Below are 22,958 nucleotides of genomic sequence, written 5' to 3'. Positions count from 1 at the left end.
GAATTGAGAAACTTAATTTATTTTGACAAATAATCATTAACCTAGAATTTAATGGCAGCAACACATTGCAAAAAAGTTGGCACAGGGGCATTTTTACCACTGTGTTACATGGCCTTTCCTTTTAACAACACTCAGTAAACGTTTGGGAACTGAGGAGGCCAATTTTTGAAGCTTTTCAGGTGGAATTCTTTCCCATTCTTGCTTGATGTACAGCTTAAGTTGTTCAACAGTCCGGAGTTTCCGTTGTGGTATTTTACGCTTCATAATGCGGCACACATTTTCAATGGGAGACAGGTCTGGACTCTTTTACTATGAAGCCACGCTGTTGTAACACATGCAGAATGTGGCTTGGCATTATCTTGCTGAAATAAGCAGGGGCGTCCACGAGAAAGACGTTGCTTGGATGGCAATATAAGTTTTTCCAAAACCTGTATGTATCTTTCAGCATTAATGGGGCCTTCACAGATGTGTAAATTACCCCCATACCATCACAGATGCTGGCTTTTCAACTTTGCGCCTACAACAATCCGGATGGTTCTTTTCCTCTTTGTTCCGGAGGACATGACGTCCACAATTTCCAAAAACAATTTGAAATGTGGACTCGTCAGACCACAGAACACATTTCCACTTTGCATCAGTCCATCTTAGATGAGCTAGGGCCCAGCGAAGCCGGCAGCGTTTCTGGGTGTTGTTGATACATGGCTTTTTGCTTTACATAGTAGAGTTTTAACTTGCACTTACAGATATAGCAACAAACTGAAGTTACTGACAGTGGTTTTCTGAAGAGTTCCTGAGCCCATGTGGGGATATCCTTTACACAATGATGTCGCTTTTTGATGCAGTACAGCCTGAGGGATCGAAAGTCACGGACATTCATTGTTGGCTTTCGGACTTGCCGCTTGCGTGCAGTGATTTCTCCAGATTCTCTGAACCTTTTGATGATATTACGGACCGCAGATGGTGAAATCCCTAAATTCCTTGCAATAGCTTGTTGAGAAATGTTGTTCTTAAACCTTTTGACAATTTTGCTCACGCATTTGTTCACGAAGTGGTGACCCTCGCCCCATCTTTGTTTGTGAATGACTGAGCTTTACATGGCAGCTGCTTTTATATCCAATCATGGCACCCACATGTTTCCAATTAGCCTGTTCACTTGTGGGATGTTCCAAATAAGTGTTTGATGAGCAATCCTCAACTTTCTCAGTCTTTTTTGCCACACGTGCCAGCTTTTTTTAAACATGTTGCAGGCATCAAATTCCAAATGAGCTAACATTTGTAAAGTTTACCAGTTTGAACGCTAAATATCTTGTCTTTGCAGTCAATTCAATTGAATATAAGTTGAAAAGGATTTGCAAATCATTGTATTTTGTTTTTATTTACGATTTACACAACGTGCCAACTTCACTGGTTTTAGGTTATATATATTATACTAATAAGCAATAATTCTGAGGTTATTGAGGGAAGACTATTAGTTAATGGCTTGCTGGTTGTTAAGTTAAACTACCAATGATTGTCTCACACACACACACACTAGGTGTGGTGAAATTTGTCCTCTGCATTTGACCCATCCCCTTGTTCACCCCCTGGGAGGTGAGGAGAGCAGTGGGCAGCAGCAGTGCCGCGCCCGGGAATCATTTTTGGTGATTTAATCCCCAATTCCAGCCCTTGTATAATAAGGCCATGCAGAATAAGGCATTAAAAAGTACTTAGTACATGTGTTCCCCATACTAAAGTGTTACCATATATATATATATATATATATATATATATATATATATATATATATATATATATATATACATATATATACTGTATATGTATAAATATAAATATAAATACAGAATATTGAGTGGATGGTTGGATGAGTGCAGGTAACAATGCAAGCTGGATTTCTCAAGGGTACACAGAAAATGTTTTTCTGCTGCTCAGGGAAACATTAAAATAAGTGCAATCTAATGATTATTGATTATTCTCAAAATTTTGAATTTGGATTAATAATGATTAATCACAGGTTATAACTTACTTGCAACTTAAAAAGAGCCTAATATTTCGACACAAATGCAATTTTATACTCAGAATGTCATTCGGGATTTAGGTAAGGTAAAGGAACATGCACGGTCAAAAATTTGCGTGAATTATCCTTGTATGTGCATGATTAATGCAACCCTTTTTTTGTGATTAATCTTACGAGTTAATTTATGTTTGACAGCCTTAATTAGAATACAGACAAATTATTTAATTATTTCTTTCACACAAATTAGACTAATCTGTTATCGGTCCTTGACTAAATTAATATAAAATATTCAAACACAGTGTTACTGTTCAAACTGTGTGTATTATTACAGATGCTAAACATATGAAATACACTTGTTGAAAAAAACAAACATCTACCTTGTATTTAATGAACATTTAGGCCTGCAATGCTACTGTCTTTTAACATTGGTCATTATGGTGGTACTTAGAGTCAAGTGTTTTCTGAGGTGGTACTTGGTGAAAAAAGTTTGAGAACCACTGTTCTAGTGTATGATCTTTATTTGTTCACATGATAAAAGGCCCACATTCTTATTGGCACACAGTTAGGTAACACTGCTAGTGACGCAGAGTTTGTGAAAGAATGGGTATCTAACAAAAATGTCACAAAATGTCATGAAACAGAGTCTACTCTGTATTCAAAGAGTGTATCAGTAACTGACATTTTGGCCCAGATAGTCAAGTGGTTGTTATCTTGAAAAAAATAATAGCCGCAACATGTTTTTTTGAATAACTTGCGATGCAAAATGTCAAATGTACAGTATAATGCTCGCCTGCGATGGAAACAGTGTGAGCTTTAAAGGACCATATCCTGATCATTTCACGGGCTTTTAAACTGATATTGGATCCCAGTGCAGCACTAGAGTAAATTGATTTTAGTTTTTTTCATACTCCATGATTCTCAGTGTGCTCTCCTCTGTGTATCTGCATGGTTACCTTCTTGGCTAAAATGCTCGGATATGGCAGCATCCTCCGTGACCACGCCAACTCAGTCAGGGGCCGAGGGTCAGCTCAAGCTCCAGTTAAAGTTAAAGTCCCAACAATAGTCACACACACACTAGGTGTGGTGAAAATACCCTCTGCATTTGACCCATCCCTATGGTCATCCCCTGGGAGGTGAGGAGAGCAGTGAGCAGCAGCGGTGGCCGTGCTCGGGAATCATTTTTGGTGATTTAACCCCCAATTCCAACCCTTGCAGGGAGGCAATGGGTCCCATTTTTATAGTCTTTGGTATGACTTGGTTTGAACTCACGACCTTCCAGTCTCAGGGCGGACACTCTAACCACAAGGCCACTGGGCAAAAAAATGTATAGCGAAAGTTATGTGTTATTAGCTAATGACTATTAGCAAATAATAAAGAAGAATTGGATATACAATTCAAATAAAACCTTATTCACAAGAGGAGCAGGTACTGAAAGCCCAACATTTTTAATACCCCAGTCTAATTATGACTGAACGTTTTTGTTCAAATGTAAGTAAAAGTTGAGAATTTATTTTCCCCATGATGATGCCTCTGTCTGTGTCATTTCCAATCAAGAAAAACTTTTGGTTGTATAAAAGTAACAAAGTTAAAATGTGACTGTAGGTCTTTAGCTCCCCAGATAAAAAACAAAAGTTTGAACGGTTAAAGAGGCTGTTTGCAACATTTACACAGATGCCTAGAGGGCGCTAACTCTCCAAAGTATTCTCTTACGGTTTCTCGTACATAATGACGTAATTACGTACGTACATAACACATACGCATCTGCATTAGCTTTAGGTGTTGTTAGCTAATAACAGCAATTTGGATAGCTAGCGTTAGCTGTCATTGAATGTATATTCTATCATAACAACAACATGACTGCAAATAGTTTGTTGCTTCTCTTGGACTGCTTTTGTATGTGTGCACACCCTGCTTCAATCACAATTCTGAAAAAAAGCCTTAGTGGTCTCTAGAAAATGTGACAAATGGTATTAAGCAGTGGTTACAACCGGGCAAACTGTAATTGCCATCCATGGACTTCCTAAAGTTGTTCCGTAATACATTTGCAAGTTCCCGTGGGAATCTGTAAAAATTCTCATACCGTTCAAGAGATTTACCGCAGGAGTAGCATAAACATTTAACATGGAATAACTCAAAAACAGATCAACATTTTCATCTGGAACTTCCACATTACGTCGAACATGAGAACATCAACTTTAGGTAGCATTTTAAATATACGGTGGAACCTCGATTTACAAACCCCTCCTTATACACACTTCCATTTGACTAAAAATATGTTTTGTTGTACGAACCTTGTTTCTGTGTACGACTGTTTCAACTTACTATTGTGTGCCTGCAGTGCGGCCATTTTGTGCCCGGCAGCACATCCATTGTGGGCGGAGTGATCAATCTTCGGTGCTCATTCAGTCATAAGAGCAGTGTTGTCGTTAGCTACTCTGCTACTTTGTGTGCTTTTAATTGTTTTTTAGCCTTTGTGCAGAATTTGTCTAGTTATGCTATCTTAATATGAGTCCAAAGAAAGCAATGGACAAGCAATGTGTGGTTTGAAGCAATCAGGACATTCAGTGTCGACAGCCATACTTGCCAATTTTCCGGGAGACTCCCGATTTTCAGTGCCTCTCCCGAAAATCTCCCGGGACAACCATTCTCCCGAATTTCTACCAATTTCCAGCCAGACAACAATTTTAGGGGCGTGCCTTAAAGTGTTACCATGCGGACCTGAGTGAGGACAACCTGTCGTCATGTCCGCTTTTTCTCCATATAAACAGCGTGCCAGCCCAGTCACGTCATAACACCTACGGCTTTTGGAGAGTGCTCTACTGCACACACAACAAGGAGACGAAGCAGAAGAACGAAGAAGAGACAATCATGGCGACGTCGAGTAAGAAGAAGAAGTACGCTTGCAAGTTCCAAAATGATTGGAAACAAGAATTTCAGTTCATCCTCTGGCGCATTTGATGAAGGCACTTTTGTGCGTGCCTCACGGCAATGCATCATCAGAAAGGGTGTTCAGCATGGTCATAAAGATAGTGACAGAGAATAGAACGAGGATGGACAATTCAACCCTAAACTCACTCTTTTCCTGCAAATTAAATTGCACAGATGCTGCCCATACCTACGCTCCTTCAAAGGCTGTGCTACTGGCTGCAAAGCATTGCACTTTCAAATACAACAATGAGTAGAGGAGTTTTATGTGTTTGAATATGGGTAAATAAATGAACACTGAAATTCAAGTATTTATTTTTTATATTTATATATATATATATATATATATATAAGATAAAATAAATATATATATATATAGCTAGAATTCACTGAAATTCAAGTATTTCTCTTATTTATATATATGTATATAAGAAATACTTGAATTTCAGTGAATTCTACCGATAAATATACTCCTCCCCCCTTAACTCCGCCCCTGTCCCCGCCCACGACGACCCCGCCCACCTCAACCCCCCACTCCCCCAAACTCCCGAATTCGGAGGTCTCAAGGTTGGCAAGTATGTCGACAGCGCTGCCCACCGAGAAGACTAACAAACAAGCTAAAGTGGATTAAATATTTTAAATCATTGTAGAAACCTGGCTGAAAAAGTTAAAAGGGAACTATATCACAATTTCAGAAGGGTTAAAACCATTAAAAATCAGTTCCCAGTGGCTTAGTTTTTTTCAAAATTTTACCCATCACGCCATATCCCTAAAAAAAGCTTCAAAGTGCCTGATTTTAACCATCGTTATATATACCCGTTCCATTTTCCTGTGACGTCACATAGTTATGCCGATACAAACAAACATGGCGGCTAGAACAGCAATGTATAGCGACATTAGCTCGGATTCAGACTCGGATTTCAGCGGCTTAAGCGATTCAACAGATTACGCATGTATTAAAACGGATGGTTGTAGTGTGGAGGCAGGTAGCGAAAACGAAATTGAAGAAGAAACTGAAGCTATTGAGCCATATCGGTTTGAACCGTATGCAAGCGAAACCGACGAAAACGACACGACAGCCAGCAACACGGGAGAAAGCGAGGACGAATTCGGCGATCGCCTTCTAACCAACGATTGGTATGTGTTTGTTTGGCATTAAAGGAAACTAACAACTATGAACTAGGTTTACAGCATATGAAATACATTTGGCAACAACATGCACTTTGAGAGTGCAGACAGCCCAGTTTTCATCAATTAATATATTCTGTAGACATACCCTCATCCGCTCTCTTTTCCTGGGGGTCTGGCAGCAGATTTCTTTGACTTTATCGTTGGAAATGCATCTGCTTTGAGTGTCGCAGGATATCCACACATTCTTGCCATCTCTGTCGTAGCATAGCTTTCGTCGGTAAAGTGTGCGGAACAAATGTCCAATTTCTTGCCACTTTCGCATCTTTGGGCCACTGGTGCAACTTGAATCCGTCCCTGTTCGTGTTGTTACACCCTCCGACAACACACCGACGAGGCATGATGTCTCCAAGGTACGGAAAACAGTCGAAAAAAACGGAAAATAACAGAGCTGATTTGACTCGGTGTTTGAGAAAATGGCGGATTGCTTCCCGATATGACGTCACACCAAGAGCGAATCATAGAAAGGCGTTTAATTCGCCAAAATTCACCCATTTAGAGTTCGTAAATCGGTTAAAAAAATATATGGTCTTTTTTCTGCAACATCAAGGTATATATTGACGCTTACATAGGTCTGGTGATAATGTTCCCCTTTAAATAGTTTAGTGATTTATGTTTCCTTGATATACAGTACTGTATAGCGCTTTATATTATGTTGAAAGTGCACACACTTTTACTAAAATATGGAGTTTCGTCGAGGCTGGAACCCATTATTTATGTTGACAATGTTTCTTATGGAGGAATGTGCTTAAATGTAAGAACTGTGTTCAAGAAATAATTAAGTTCGTAAATCAAGGCTTCACAGTACAAAAGAATGGTAGTGGTAATGAAATGTAAGAATCAAAGGATAGGGCCTTTTTGATGCTGCCCATTTTCAATAGGCATAGTGTAGTAGTTTGACTGACAGACTTGATTAAAGTGACTTTTGTAGAAACTAAATGAAATTAGAAGGAACATTGCTACCTTACAGATGCCATTGACGCACATATTTCGGCTTTTGTTGCCCTCAAGGCATGGGGTCCCATCAATGACAGCGTCACGCATTTTTTCAGAGAAATGTTCATTTAATGGACGGCAGTGGAGCTCGCAGGGACTGACTGAAATAACACGGACACAAGTGTGAGGCAAGTAGCAATGACACAGTATGCTTATACAGCCAACTGGAATAAAGCTCACCTTTGCTGATGACTGCCACCCAGTTGTAGAATGTGCCCTTGTATGGTGCGCTGTTGAAGTGACTGCACTGGATGTCTCGAAAAGAGGGTGCATTGTTCTGACATGGTGACGTGTTACAGATCCGATACCTTTGTCTTTCTCCCAGGCAGTACTTCCCCCTGTTCTTTGGACTGGAGGACAGTGTTGTTAGGGTTAACAGTTCACTGCTTAGGGAATTTCCTGCTGAAGTAAACAATCAAAAAAATAGGATGCCAAAGATGCCCAAACTTTTTCCACTGTGGGTCATATACGATTTACAAACACCTCTATTTGCAACTTTTCAGTTTGCATATCTCTACATTGCGCCAAATATGTATTTTATTTATTATTCATGCAGCGTTTCCCTCCCTTACGCTGCACGCGAAGAACAAATAAACGACAAATGTGTAAAGTGGATTGTATTTTTTATTTCTAATCATTCTAACGACTTGGCTGTTAAAGTTCAGGAGTTTTGTGACTTCAAACTGTGGTGCACCACAGGGATAGTGACAGTAAGTGCGTGTGTCGGCCGGCTGGCAGCAAATGAAGACAGTTCAGCAAGTTGTTGTTGTTTTGACCTTTGTCATTAAATAGAACAAAGGTGCGGTAACGCTGAAGCGGTCTGGTAACAAACAAATATTATCTATTGCTATTGCAAGTGATTATACAGCTCAGTGGAGTGCGGAATGAAGGAGTTATTGTATCGTTCACTGTGGGAGAAAAGCTGGAGAAGCCTGTTGGAGTATGAGCTCCGCTGTCCCTCAATTGCTTGGTGGAGTGGGTGGGCAGGATTGTCCATGACGGAGAGCAGTTTGTCCAGTGTCTTTCTGTCCCTCACTGACACAAAAGCCTCCAACTGTGCCAATAGTTTGGCCGGCTTTCAGGATCAGTTTCCTTTGCTTGTGCTGCTTCCCCAGCAAACCACTGCAAAGTTCAGGCCACTGACTACCACAGACTGGTAGAACATCTCCAACAGCTTGCTGCACACATTAAAGAACCTGAGCCTCCTCAGGAAGTGGAGTCCTCTCATGCCTTTCTTGTATTCAGCTTTGCTGTTGTCCTTCCAGTCCAGTCTGCAGTTCAAGTGGACTCCCAAGTACTTATATTTCTCCACTACTGCCACCTCCCGACCCTGGATGGTGATGGGTTGCACTGAGGTCCTCTTCTTCCTGAAGTCAATGACCAGCTCCTTGGTCTTATCCGCATTCAGGGTCAGATGGTTAGCCTAACAACACTCCACAAAGTCAGCGATCAGTGTCCTGTACTCCATCTCCTGTCCATCTCCAATACACCCAACCGCAGCAGAGTCATCAGAGTACATCTGCAGGTGGTGGGACCTGGGGCTATACTGGAAGTCTGAAGTGTACAGGGTAAACAGGAATGGAGACAGGACAGTCCACTGTGGAGCACCTACACCACTGACCACAGTATCTGAAAGAAATCTCACCAGTCACTCAAACTGGGGCCTGTCAGACAAGTCGTCAGTGATCCAGGAGACAATGGATGAACTGACACCCATCCTGAGAAACTATACACTCATCAGAACTGGCTGGGTGGTGTAAAGACACTGAAGAAATTAAAGAACATGATCTTCGCAGTGCCTCTCCCACCATCCAGGTGAGAGTGAGCACGATGCAGCAGGTACAGGACAGCATCATCCACCCCAACATGAGGCTGATATCCAAACTGTAGAGGGTCCAGGGAAAGGGCCACCAGGCATCTCAGTTGAGCCACGACAAGTCTCTCGAGGACCGTCATGACGTGAGACGCCAGGGAAACCGGTCTGGAGTCATTCAAGCAAGATGGGATGGGCTTCTTGAGCAAGGCACACTGCAGGATGTTTTCCATAGCACTGGTATCCTTTCTAACTTCAGACAAAGGTTGAAGATGAAGTGCAGGATCCCATGTATGTGTCCATGCACTAAATTAGTCTGATTTCTCAAATAGCTTGACTCTAAACAAGCATTCTACAACCCATGCAAACACTTTAATCCGAACGTGTTCGGTTTTTGAAATGTTGGACTAACACACCTGGATTATGTGATTGCAAACCAGATCTCTTCAAAAGGTGTGTGCCGCCAGAGGGGACCGTTTGTCTCGTGCATGCGCTAGTCTCAATTTTATTTAAGAAGGTAGCTGAGGAAATGTAGAATGCCGGCTTAATTCGAACTCCCGAACAAAATATACGAATGAGATGAAAGAGAATGAAACAGGTTAAAGGCGAATAACACAGCATACACAAACCTCTTTAAGCTGCGTTTGTGCACTCCAAACTGATTAGCAATAACTCTGTATTCCACACAAGTGGCAAGATAGTCCAGAACATTAGAAACCTTTATCTAAACAAAAAAAGCCCTCTTTGCATCAATCCACAGAGATTGAAGAAATCCAAGACATTCAAAAGTTTTGTTTCCATGATTCTGTGTCCAAAAATTCCTTTGAAAAAACTCTCCCTCCATTCTTTCTTTGCTTTGGACCTGTATCTGCTCTGATACATTCTTAGCAGTACCGTCATGTTCGAAGCGCAATCAAAGATAATTTCTTGATACTGTCTGCTATTTAACATTAGCATAGCCATTAGAGACGTAATAGTTGTACTCTTGTCAATATTAGAGTGGACATCAGGTACAAAAAAAGCAAGGCTGTTAACATGTAGGGAGCCACAGATAGCTAGTGTGACGTCATAAGTCATCTGGAAAAGCAATACATGTATCCGCGCTAAAAGGAAATAACGGGAGGCACAAGGCGAATGACCAATAGTCGCAATAAAGAGAGTGCGTGGACCCTTGGACATCACTAGGTGTGAAAATACAAAAAAATTAACTATTAGAGAGATCAGACTAATTTAGTGCATGGAAACGTAGTGATTGTCTGTTCCATGAGGCTCGCGGAGCACGTCCCAGTTGGTGGTCTCAAAGCAGTCCTGCAGAGCGAGACATGCCTTCTGGCTAGACCGACGCCCTGACTTTGTTCAGACAGGCTGCCTCCTCACAACAGGAACATACTAAGGTGTTAGTGGCACCAGACTGTGAATAGACTGTCCCATGGGGGCAGTGATACTGCATGCATCTTTTGAATTAGCATACAGTAGGTCCAAAGTTGTGTTGTCCCATGTTGGAAAATGCACAACTTAGTAAAAAGTAGGTAAAACTGTGTCCAAGTTAACATGATTGAAGTCCCCGGACATGAGAACGAGGGCTTCCGGGTCTTTGGTGTGTTGCGTAGCAACAATGGCATGTAATTAATTAATTACATTTTCAGAACATGTTGAGGGCCACTAAAAACTGGCTGGCCCTGGTCTGCACTTTGGACACCCCTACTTTAGGGTGAATGAATTGGATTTTCTGCGGAAAAACTGCTTATTTTCAAAGGATTAAAAAAAAAAATTAAAATGTAAAACATTTTTGGATGAAAAAGGCACAGGTGTGTTTGATTGCGAATGCTGAATCCCGAATTTGCAGGGATCCACTGTATTGTTGAAGGAAAGTGTTTTAATGCCTCCTCAGCGGTAGACGACACAAGTAGACTTAGGCTTCCTTTTTTTGCCATTCAAATTTTAACTTTACAATACAGATAAGACCAAAATTTTGTTGCATTAGCTCGTTGTAGTGCAGGATAAAGGAGCAATAAGGTGCAAATATAAATAAATAGATTACTGTACAGATAAATATATTGCACTTTTGCATATGCATCCACGTTTACGGATGTATGTTATATTGTCTTTATATTCCAGCGAGTTAATCCGTTTTTGGGGGGAATTGAGGGGATTATTATGATGCGTTCAAGAGTCTTTTGGCCTGAGGGAAGAAACTGTTACAGAACCTGGAGGTTCTGCTACGGAGGCTGCGGAACCTCTTTCCAGAGTGCAGCAGTGAAAACAGTCCTTGGTGGGGGTGGGAGGAGACGCTACAGATTTCCTGAGCCCTGGTCAGGCAGCGGCTTTTTGCGATTTCCCGGATAGGAGGAAGAGGAGTCCTGATGATCTTTTCCGCCGTCCTCACCACTCTCTGCAGAGACTTCCAGTCTGAGGCACTGCAGGCTCCAGTCCAGACAGAGATGCAGTTGGTCAGTAGGCTCTCTATAGTGCCTCTGTAGAATGTGGTGAGAATGGGGGGAGGAAGCTGTGCTCTTTTCATCTGTCGCAAAAAGTGCATGCGCTGCTGAGCTCTTTTTACAAGAGCTCAGGTGTGTAGGGACCAGGTCATATTGTCAGTTATCTGCACCCCCAGGAACTTGGTGCTGCTTACAATCTCCACTGCTGTGCCATTGATGAAGATTTGAGTGTGGCTGGACTGGTGCCTCCTGAAGTCGACAATGATCTCCTTGGTCTTGTCGACGTTCAGGCCCTCGTTGTTGGTTTGGCACCAATCCACCAGATGTTTCACCTCCTCCCTGTAGTCCATGTTGTTGTTGTCACGGTTGAGACAACGTAGTAGCTCAGTGATGATGAAGAAACGGTCAACATGATTGCTAACATTAGCTGCCAGTGCTGGTTGCAGATAGGCTATCCTCATCACTTCATATTAAACTATGGTGGAATAATTAATTTAGAAAATGTCCCTTTACGGTATTTTTGCCGATGGTGTAAGCTCTACATAATGTTTACTGCAGCCTTTAAATTTGTTGTAAAGATGGAATACAGTGTATTGTTCACATCATTTACATTAAGGAATTGGATGGCTTATGTTCAGAAACTATGTCTATGATTTAAAATACACCACCCACCCACTGTGGTCGTGTCCGACTAGGTGGTGTGGGTCAGTGACAGGCAGCATATTGCTGACAGGTGTGAATTAAGTTACATCCTGCTGCTTCTGTCCACATTCCTCTGCAGTCAAACTGTCACGCATGCATTTTATAAATAACATTTATTTCTGAATTTTCATCCTAAGGCCATATTCACCACATTAAAGACTGAAAGATTGTCTTCCGACTACAAAGGCGGTTACAGAGATTTTGCATTTTGCTCTGACGTCTTCTCCAGTTATTTGTATGCTGCTTAAAAACTGTACTGTCTTTGTGCGCCACTGTAAAACATCCCTTTGTCCGTCTATCCTCAGTATAATAATAACTAGAGATATCCAGATTAGCATTTTTGGCCACTGATACGATTTTTTAGCCTCTGGTTGACCCAATTTCCAGTCTCGATCCAATACTTTGACAATATATTATAGAACTAAACATGTTTTATAGTAAGGAACATACCACTTTTATAAAGCTTATGATTTGGTAGTATTGTTGTAAACCAAAGGACATATTCAGCTTGTGGGATTGAATGCTACATACATTTTTTGAACAAAATAAAGTGGCTAGTGCAAAATAACTAAACAAGAGCATACAGTAAACTCCAATTGGCTGCCATTTAAATAATATGGGTTTTGTCCTCAAAGCCTTTCTGTATCCAAAAATGTTCTCCCTGAGTTTGTAAACAATAACAAAAACAACCCAAAAACAATTTAAAATCCATCCATCCATTTTCTACCGCTTGTCCCTTTTGGGGTCGTGGGGGGTCGCTGCAGCCTATCTCAGCTACAATCGGGCGGAAGGCGGGGTACACCCTGGACAAGTCGCCCCCTCATCACAGGGCCAAGACAGATAGACAGACAACATTCACACTCACATTCACACACTCGGGCCAATTTAGTGTTGCCAATCAACTTATCCCCAGGTGCATGTCTTTGGAGTTTATTTAAAATCAATGAAAATAAAAATATCGATGTAATCATTCTAGTACAGGGGTGTCAAACGTACGGCCCGAGGGCTGGATCACGCCTATGAACAGGTTTTATCCGTCCCGCGGGATGAGTTTGTTAAGTATAAAAATTAAACTGAAATGTTGGAATGAAAGAAACAACTGTCCTAAATGTGTCCACTGGATGTCGCAATAGCAATTATTTGTATCTTTGTAGACGATGCTACATACAGGTAAAAGCCAGTAAATTAGAATATTTTGAAAAACTTGATTTATTTCAGTAATTGCATTCAAAAGGTGTAACTTGTACATTATATTTATTCATTGCACACAGACTGATGCATTCAAATGTTTATTTCATTTAATTTTGATGATTTGAAGTGGCAACAAATGAAAATCCAAAATTCTGTGTGTCACAAAATTAGAATATTACTTAAGGCTAATACAAAAAAGGGATTTTTAGAAATGTTGGCCAACTGAAAAGTATGAAAATGAAAAATATGAGCATGTACAATACTCAATACTTGGTTGGAGCTCCTTTTGCCTCAATTACTGCGTTAATGTGGCGTGGCATGGAGTCGATGAGTTTCTGGCACTGCTCAGGTGTTATGAGAGCCCAGGTTGCTCTGATAGTGGCCTTCAACTCTTCTGCGTTTTTGGGTCTGGCATTCTGCATCTTCCTTTTCACAATACCCCACAGATTTTCTATGGGGCTAAGGTCAGGGGAGTTGGCGGGCCAATTTAGAACAGAAATACCATGGTCCGTAAACCAGGCACGGGTAGATTTTGCGCTGTGTGCAGGCGCCAAGTCCTGTTGGAACTTGAAATCTCCATCTCCATAGAGCAGGTCAGCAGCAGGAAGCATGAAGTGCTCTAAAACTTGCTGGTAGACGGCTGCGTTGACCCTGGATCTCAGGAAACAGAGTGGACCGACACCAGCAGATGACATGGCACCCCAAACCATCACTGATGGTGGAAACTTTACACTAGACTTCAGGCAACGTGGATCCTGTGCCTCTCCTGTCTTCCTCCAGACTCTGGGACCTTGATTTCCAAAGGAAATGCAAAATTTGCATGGTTGGGTGATGGTTTGGGGTGCCATGTCATCTGCTGGTGTCGGTCCACTCTGTTTCCTGAGATCCAGGGTCAACGCAGCCGTCTACCAGCAAGTTTTAGAGCACTTCATGCTTCCTGCTGCTGACCTGCTCTATGGAGATGGAGATTTCAAGTTCCAACAGGACTTGGCGCCTGCACACAGCGCAAAATCTACCCGTGCCTGGTTTACGGACCATGGTATTTCTGTTCTAAATTGGCCCGCCAACTCCCCTGACCTTAGCCCTATAGAAAATCTGTGGGGTATTGTGAAAAGGAAGATGCAGAATGCCAGACCCAAAAACGCAGAAGAGTTGAAGGCCACTATCAGAACAACCTGGGCTCTCATAACACCTGAGCAGTGCCAGAAACTCATCGACTCCATGCCACGCCGCATTAACGCAGTAATTGAGGCAAAAGGAGCTCCAACCAAGTATTGAGTATTGTACATGCTCATATTTTTCATTTTCATACTTTTCAGTTGGCCAACATTTCTAAAAATCCCTTTTTTGTATTAGCCTTAAGTAATATTCTAATTTTGTGACACACGGAATTTTGGATTTTCATTTGTTGCCACTTCAAATCATCAAAATTAATTGAAATAAACATTTGAATGCATCAGTCTGTGTGCAATGAATAAATATAATGTACAAGTTACACCTTTTGAATGCAATTACTGAAATAAATCAAGTTTTTCAAAATATTCTAATTTACTGGCTTTTACCTGTATGTACAAAATAAACCACATGATGTTAGTACATCAGTCGAGGAAAATGAGCAAACTACATAAATAACATCCTGTTATTTGATTTTGATATTTTTTTATCTTGATAGATTGAAAGTTAACACCAATGAGTTTACTGATGAACATTATCACATAATTTATTCAGAAAACGTGAATAATGACAAAGATAGAATACTATTAACCGCAACATGTAAGCGTAAAAACCCCCCAACAACATTATGATTTGTACAATTTCAGAATGTGCTTGTTTTATTTTTAAACAAAGAAAACAATCTGAAGTTGTCTTTACCTTTAACCCTTATGTAATGTTCATATTGTTGTTACTCAGCCAGCGTTTGTGGGTCTGATGGACCCGTTGCATTTTGTGGCTTTTAATGCCTCACAATCAAACACTTTTATGTTAAAATACTGAACAGATGTTTACCTTATCCCAAAAAACATCTGTTCAGTATTTGAACATAAAAGTGTTTGATTGTGAGGCATTAAAAGCCACAAAATGCAACGAGTCCCTCAGACCCACAAACGCTGGCTAAGTAACAACAATATGAACGTTGCACGGAAAATTTCTCTGCCAACCCACAGGGATTCTTCTTTTGTGTTTCCGCACCTGCGGTTCCTACACAAGGTTGCAACATTGTTTGTCAACACTGTCTGCTCTCATTTTCTCGCACATTTGACCCTCTGATGTTCTGTGTACCTACACTCTGTCCTCCTCCTGTCTAGGCCTGCTGTGTGTGTGTGGGTGGGTGGGTGGGTGCATGTGGTACACAGAACGTCAATTTCCACACTTCTATTAGCCCCTGGTCCAGTGGACCCGGACATCTTATATGTAATAGAAATGTGTAGGGGGGTGTATGGTGTGTGTGGTCATTAAAGGCCTACTGAAACCCACTACTACCGACCACGCAGTCTGATAGTTTATACATCAATGATGAAATCTTAACATTGCAATACATGCCAATACGGCCGGGTTAGCTTACTAAAGTGCAATTTTAAATTTTGCGCGAAATATCCTGCTGAAAACGTTTCGGTATGATGACGCCTGCGCGTGACGTCACGGATTGTAGAGGACATTTTGGGACAGCATTGTGGCCAGCTATTAAGTTGTCTGTTTTCATCGCAAAATTCCACAGTATTCTGGACATCTGTGTTGGTGAATCTTTTGCAATGTGTTCAATGAACAATGGAGACAGCAAAGAAGAAAGCTGGAGGTGGAAAGCGGTGTATTGCGGCCGACTGCAGCAACACAAACACAGCCGGTGTTTCATTGTTTACATTCCCGAAAAATGACAGTCAAGCTTTACCATTGGCCTGTGGAGAACTGGGACAACAGAGACTCTTACCAGGAGGACTTTGAGTTGGATGCGCAGACGCGGTACCGTGAGTACGCATGCAGCTGTGGCTTCCAAACATTTGATCGCTTGCCCGTACGTGCATGTCACCTACGTAACTTTGGGGAAATATATGTGCTGTATGAACTTTGGGGAGGTGAACGGTACTTTGGGCTGTGGGATTGAGTGTGTTGTGCAGGTGTTTGAGTTGTATTGGCGGGTTATATGGATGGGAGGGGGGAGGTGTTTGTTATGCGGGATTAATTTGTGGCATTTTAAATAAAAGCCTGGTTGTGTTGTGGCTAATAGAGTATATATATGTCTTGTGTTTTATTTACTGTTTTAGTCATTCCCAGCTGAATATCAGGTCCCGCCCGCCTCTCACAGCATCTTCCCTATCTGAATCGCTCCTACTGCCCTCTAGTCCTTCACTCTCACTTCCCTCATCCACGAATCTTTCATCCTTGCTCAAATTAATGGGGAAATTGTCGCTTTCTCGGTCCGAATCGCTCTCGCTGCTGGTGGCTATGATTGTAAACAATGTGCAGATGTGAGGAGCTCCACAACCTATGACGTCACGCTACTCGTCTGCTACTTCCGGTACAGGCAAGGCTTTTTTATCAGCGACCAAAAGTTGCGAACTTTATCGTCGATGTTCTCTACTAAATCCTTTCAGCAAAAATATGGCAATATCGCGAAATGATCAAGTATGACACATAGAATGGACCTGCTATCCCCGTTTAAATAAGAACATCGCATTTCAGTAGGCCTTTAAATATGTATTCTGATATATGTTCTTCACAGAAAATGAGCCAAAGTCAGTGAGTCTCAGTTTGAAAAATTAATTAATTGTATCACTTTTCTTTTAATAAAAAATGAAAACGGGTCCCACAGACCCGTACACCACACAAGGGTTAAGTTATCGTGCCGTGATTTTACTAGTCCGGTCCACTTGGGAGTACATTTTTCTCCATGTGGCCCCCCATCTAAAATGAGTTTGACACCCCTGCTCTAGTATCATGTATATTGATACTTTACTAGGTATCGATAGTATAAACATCTGGATCCATCACCCCTATTTTACATTGAAGCCTTACCATTTATTCCTTGTGTCGTCCTGCTCCGTGTGTGTGTGTGTGTAGCATGCTTATAGCCATTCCTTTTCCACGAGTCCTTCAGTGATAATGAATCTTGAGAGTTACTTAGTTTATTTTCTGCCATTGGTGTTAGAAGCAGCTTCGCACTGCGTATAGACGACAAATTTAAGCAGGTCGTCACGGAAGTAAAAGAGGTATGAGTCAAACATACAGTACAGGCCAAAAGTTTGGACACACCTTCTCATTCAATGCGTTTTCTTTATTTTCATGACTATTTACATTGTAGATTGTCACTGAAGGCATCGAAACTATGAATGTGGAGTTATATACTCAACAAAAAAAGGTAAAATAACTGAAAACATGTTTTTATATTCAAGTTTCTTCAAAATAGCCACCCTTTTGCTCTGATTACTACTTTTGCACACTCTTGGCATTCTCTCGATGAGCTTCAAGAGGTAGTCACCTGAAATGATTTTCACTTCCCAGGTGTCAATAGTTTTGATGTCTTTAGTGACAATCTACAAGGTAAATAGTCATGAAAATAAAGAAAACACATTGAAATGAGAAGGTGTGTCCAAATTTTTGGCCTGTATCGTACTCTTAATATCCAACGACGACATCTTGGCAGCTTGCTCTGAAATTTGAGCCGGTGTTCTGGCAGGACATGCACCCTCTTAGAATTTATGCAACTAATGCATGTGTGTAACAAGGAATATGGACATTGTGTCTCCCTGATCGTGCATCTCTTTTGAAGGAATCTTTCACGTGAGTACAATCTTTAGTCACGCAAACATTCATCAGTCAATTGACATTTAACACTAACACTAACAGCGTTTTGATGTTTAAACCAGTAACTAATTGAATGCCACGTTACTAGCAAACAATAATGGCATTAGAAAAATCTGTTATTTTCGCACACTGAACTTTGTAATGCTGCTCACGAGTGCAAAACTTACATCGGGTCATCACAGTCCCGCTGAGCGCTCACAATTCCTGCTCCACAAGACCTTGAACAGGCTGTCCACTCAGTCCAGGAGCCCCAGCCCCCATTGACACTGTCTGGGTGATGTCCAGCTGCGACACACTCCCCGCTGAAACACCACTGGCAAGAAGAAAACACACTTTAGACTGAATGCATTTACGCTTGCCTTGGAAGCCAATTTTTTTTAATGTAAAATAGCTTACTGGAGGTGAATTAGGCAAACCTAAAACCCTAATTTTCTGTCAGTCTCCATTGAACAAATCAGTTTTTACAAAAAAACATGATGGATTGTGTTAGATTATTTTAGATACAAAACCGTACCTCAGTTTTTGTACTCCTCACTCGGGCTGGGCGATATATCGATATACGCAATATATCGCGGGTTTGTCTCTGGGCGATATAGAAAATGACTATATCGTGATATCGAGTATACGTTCTCACGCAGTTGCTTTTAGCTGCTGGCATTACACTAGAGGCTCTTCCCACTCCTTCTTGTGTCTCCTTCACACAGACAGCAAGCGCACCTTCTTACATACGTCACATACGTACACGTCCTCCCCGAGCAGAGAGGTAGCGGCATGGGTAACGTTAGCTGTGATGCTAGCGGAGTGGTGCTTGTGGTAATACAAGAGAAAGAAGGTGCGGATCTGGTAACAAATGGCGGGAGAATTAATTCCCCCAAAAAACAGCAGGGGGTCCATCATCTGGCGGTGGTTTGGCTTCAAGTGGGAATATGTCAAACATACAACCGTAATTTGTCAAGTGTGAGGCAAAAGCGTTGCTATAAAAAGTAGCATTACTGCTGTAACAAACAGTTCAGGGTGCCCCAAGTTACCGGAGTGTGTTAGTAAGGAGGAGGAGTTTTGTCCCTCCAGAGTTGTTGCCGTAGGGCTGTGACGTAGGGTGTGTGTGGTTGTGGAAGGAGGTGTGTGATGTTGACATTAAAGAAGCGGTGGCTACCGAACCTGCTCTAATGTCTCCCGTTTATTATTTTATTAGATAAGTACACTGTATAGGCGAACCCAGGACACTCGGCTACACTGCTAATATGTAGCATCATTTGAAAAGTCACCCGCTAGACAATGAAGAGGGCTTACTCCGCACGTCAATATCTCCGTTTGGTGCCACACGTCCACACCATCAAAATGCAGAGGCAAACATTTCCAGATCAACACCGTATGAAAAAAATAGTGATTTTTTTAGTTGTGATTTTTTTCTCTGCATGAAAGTTTAAAAGTAGCATATATTAATGCAGTATGAAGAATGATGTTTTAATGTAGACACATATAATCATCATACTGCTGTGATTATATGCACCAAGTGTTCATTCAAAGCTAAGACAAAATATCGAGATATATATCGTGTATCGCGATATGGTCGTAAAATATCGCGATATTAAAAAAAGGCAATATCGCCCAGCCCTACTCCTCACTTTTCACGGAATTTGGTTTTCGGCAAAAGTTATCCCCGTTTCTCTTACGGTACTGCCAAACTTTGCGCCCGCATATCATTCCGTGGACTCAAGGGCCCAAATTAAAAATTCCACGTGTTAGTGACTCAGCCTTGACGTGTTAATAAAACACAATTACACCCATTTATATCCATTGGAGTGCATGATGGGAAAATGTAAAAGACTCTTTCCACACTTACCCATGTTTGGGACATTTAAGCTGCTTGATATTTCTAATTGATTACAAAATTTAAGCAGGTCGTCACGGAAGTAAAAGAGGTATGAGTCAAACTTTCACATCCAGTACAGGCCAAAAGTTTGGACACACCTTCTGTTTCAATGCGTTTTCTTTATTTTCATGACTATTTACATTGTAGATTGTCACTGAAGGCATCGAAACTATGAATGTGGAGTTATATACTCAACAAAAAAAGGTAAAATAACTGAAAACATGTTTTTATATTCTAGTTTCTTCAAAATAGCCACCCTTTTGCTCTGATTACTACTTTTGCACACTCTTGGCATTCTCTCGATGAGCTTCAAGAGGTAGTCACCTGAAATGATTTACACTTCCCAGGTGTCAATAGTTTTGATGTCTTTAGTGACAATCTACAAGGTAAATAGTCATGAAAATAAAGAAAACACATTAAAATGAGAAGGTGTGTCCAAACTTTTGGCCTGTATTGTACTCTTAATATCCAATTATATCAACTACATATCCATTATATCAATTATATATCCATCATAATTAGAGATGTCCGATAATATCGGCAGGCCGATATTATCGACCGATAAATGCTTTAAAATCTAATATCGGAAATTATTGGTATCGGTTTCAAAAAGTAAAATTAATGACTTTTTAAAACGGCGCTGTACGGAGCGGTACACGGACGTAAGAAGAAGTACAGAGCAGATGCGCCTCCCAAGATTATCTCAGAGAGAGCATGTCCCAAATTCCAAGCTGCTGTTTTGAGGCATGTTAAAAAAAAAAAAAGCACTTTGTGACTTCAATAATAAATATGGCAGTGCCATGTTGGCACTTTTTTCCATAACTTGAGTTGATTTATTTTGGAAAACCTTGTTACATTGTTTAATGCATCCAGCGTGGCATCACAACAGAATTAGGCATAATAATGTGTTAATTCCACGACTGTATACATCGGTATCGGTTGATATCGGAATCCGTAATTAAGAGTTGGACAATATCGGAATATCGGATATCGGCAAAAAAGCCATTATCGGACATCTCTAATCATAATAATATAATATGTACCGTATTTTCCGGAGTGTAAGTCGCACCTGCCGAAAATGCATAATAAAGAAGGAAAAAAACATATAAGTCGCACTGGAGTATAAGTCGCATTTTTGGGGGAAATTTATTTGCTAAAACCCAACACCAAGAATAGACATTTGAAAGGCAATTTAAAATAAATAAAGAATAGTGAACAACAGGCTGAATAAGTGTACGTTATATGAGGCATAAATAACCAACTGAGAACGTGCCTGGTATGTTAACGTAACATATTATGGTAAGACACATTCAATTCAAATAACTATAACATATATAACATGCTATACGTTTACCAAACAATCTGTCACTCCTAATCGCTAAATCCCATGAAATCTTATACGTCTAGTCTCTTACGTGAATGAGCTAAATAATATTATTTGATATTTTACGGTAATGTGTTAATAATTTCACACATAAGTTGCTCCTGAGTATAAGTCGCACCCCCGGCCAAACTATGATAAAAACTGCGACTTATAGTCTGAAAAATACGGTACATGTATTTGGATCCTGGCAAATTTTTTTAGAACACGGCGGACCCCGAGTCAAAAGGTTTGGACACCCCTGATTTAAATAAATAATCAGTCAAGGACCGTGTATTACCGGAACAACAGCATGTCTTCAATATCCCAAACCTTATCATGGCACAGAGGGTGACACTGAGCCGTGATAGTTTTATCATTGGACGACTATTATGTTGCGTCGAGGTCGCATTTTACTGCGTGAAGTCGTTCTCCCAGGATGCAGATGGAAACTCCGGAGGCAAGGTGCAGGTGAGACAATGATATATTCTCATAAATCCTTAGCTCAGGAATCAAGAAGTAACACGCGTAACTGTTGCATAGAGCAAATAAGTCAACCAGGAATAAGTAGCTCTCGGATTAGTGCCCAGGAGCAGTTTAGCGTCCTGAACACTAATCAGAAGCAGGTGAAACTAATCAGCACCCATGGTAACCAAAAAACACACAAACCCAAGGGTGCTGAAAACAGAACTGAGGGAGTCAAGAAACAAAACAAAACATGATCAGGGCAACAAAATGAAAAGAAAGAGAAGACTCACCTTATCCTCGCCACAACTGGTCCCATCCACAGCCCCGTCCAGCTTAGAGTGGCACGTGTTTCCCACAGTGCACCACAGCGTGCTGCACACATTCTTAGGAAGCAGACAAAGATAAAGGTCAACATTTTCAAAGATACAGCAGCAGAGTACTGGCATGGTATCTGTGAACGGGGGCCCGACCGACTGTATGATGAATTTCATCTTTTCTGACTTATTAAAGGCCTAATGAAACCCAATACTACTGACCACGCAGTCTGATAGTTTATATATCACTGATGAAATCTTAACATTGCAACACATGCCAATGTGTTGCAATTTAGCTTACTAAAGTGCAATTTTAAATTTTGCGCGAAATATCCTGCTGAAAACGTCTCGGTATGATGACGCCTGCGCGTGACGTCACGGATTGTAGCGGACATTTTGGGACAGCATGGTGGCCAGCTATTAAGTCGTCTGTTTTCATCGCAAAATTCCACAGTATTCTGGACATCTGTGTTGGTGAATCTTTTGCAATTTGTTCAATGAACAATGAAGACAGCAAAGAACAAAGCTGTAGGTGGGAAGCGGTGTATTGCGGGCGGCTGCAGCAACACAAACACAGCCTGTGTTTCATTGTTTACATTCCCGAAAGATGACAGTCAAGCTTTACCATTGGCCTGTGGAGATCTGGGACAACAGAGACTCTTAAAAGGAGGACTTTGAGTTGGATGCGCAGACGCGGTACCGTGAGTACGCATGCAGCTGCGGCTTCCAAACATTTGATCGCTTGCCCGTACGTGCGTGCCGCTATGTGCATGTCACGTACGTAACTTTGGGGACTTTGGGGAAATATATGTGCTGTATGAACTTTGGGGAGGTGAACGGTATTTTGGGCTGTGGGATTGAGTGTGTTGTGCAGGT

The 22,958-nt window shown here is 41.2% G+C and overlaps 1 protein-coding gene across 1 annotated transcript in view; it reads right to left on the bottom strand.

Moving 5' to 3' along the window:
* adamts7 (a disintegrin-like and metallopeptidase (reprolysin type) with thrombospondin type 1 motif, 7) overlaps nucleotides 1-22,958 on the bottom strand; it is a 310,295-nt gene that overhangs the window by 111,933 nt on the left and 175,404 nt on the right. The window contains exons 10-13 of the mRNA XM_061974905.2: nucleotides 22,059-22,151; nucleotides 18,235-18,380; nucleotides 7,304-7,473; nucleotides 7,091-7,224 (exon numbers count right to left, since the gene is read on the bottom strand). Of these exons, the coding sequence (XP_061830889.2) occupies nucleotides 7,091-7,224; nucleotides 7,304-7,473; nucleotides 18,235-18,380; nucleotides 22,059-22,151 (543 nt within the window). The remainder of the gene's footprint in view (nucleotides 1-7,090; nucleotides 7,225-7,303; nucleotides 7,474-18,234; nucleotides 18,381-22,058; nucleotides 22,152-22,958) is intronic.

The sequence above is a fragment of the Nerophis lumbriciformis genome, linkage group LG15 (assembly GCF_033978685.3).
Source record: "Nerophis lumbriciformis linkage group LG15, RoL_Nlum_v2.1, whole genome shotgun sequence".
Taxonomy (NCBI): Eukaryota; Metazoa; Chordata; class Actinopteri; order Syngnathiformes; family Syngnathidae; genus Nerophis; species Nerophis lumbriciformis.
This window is presented reverse-complemented; position numbering and strand designations above follow the sequence as displayed.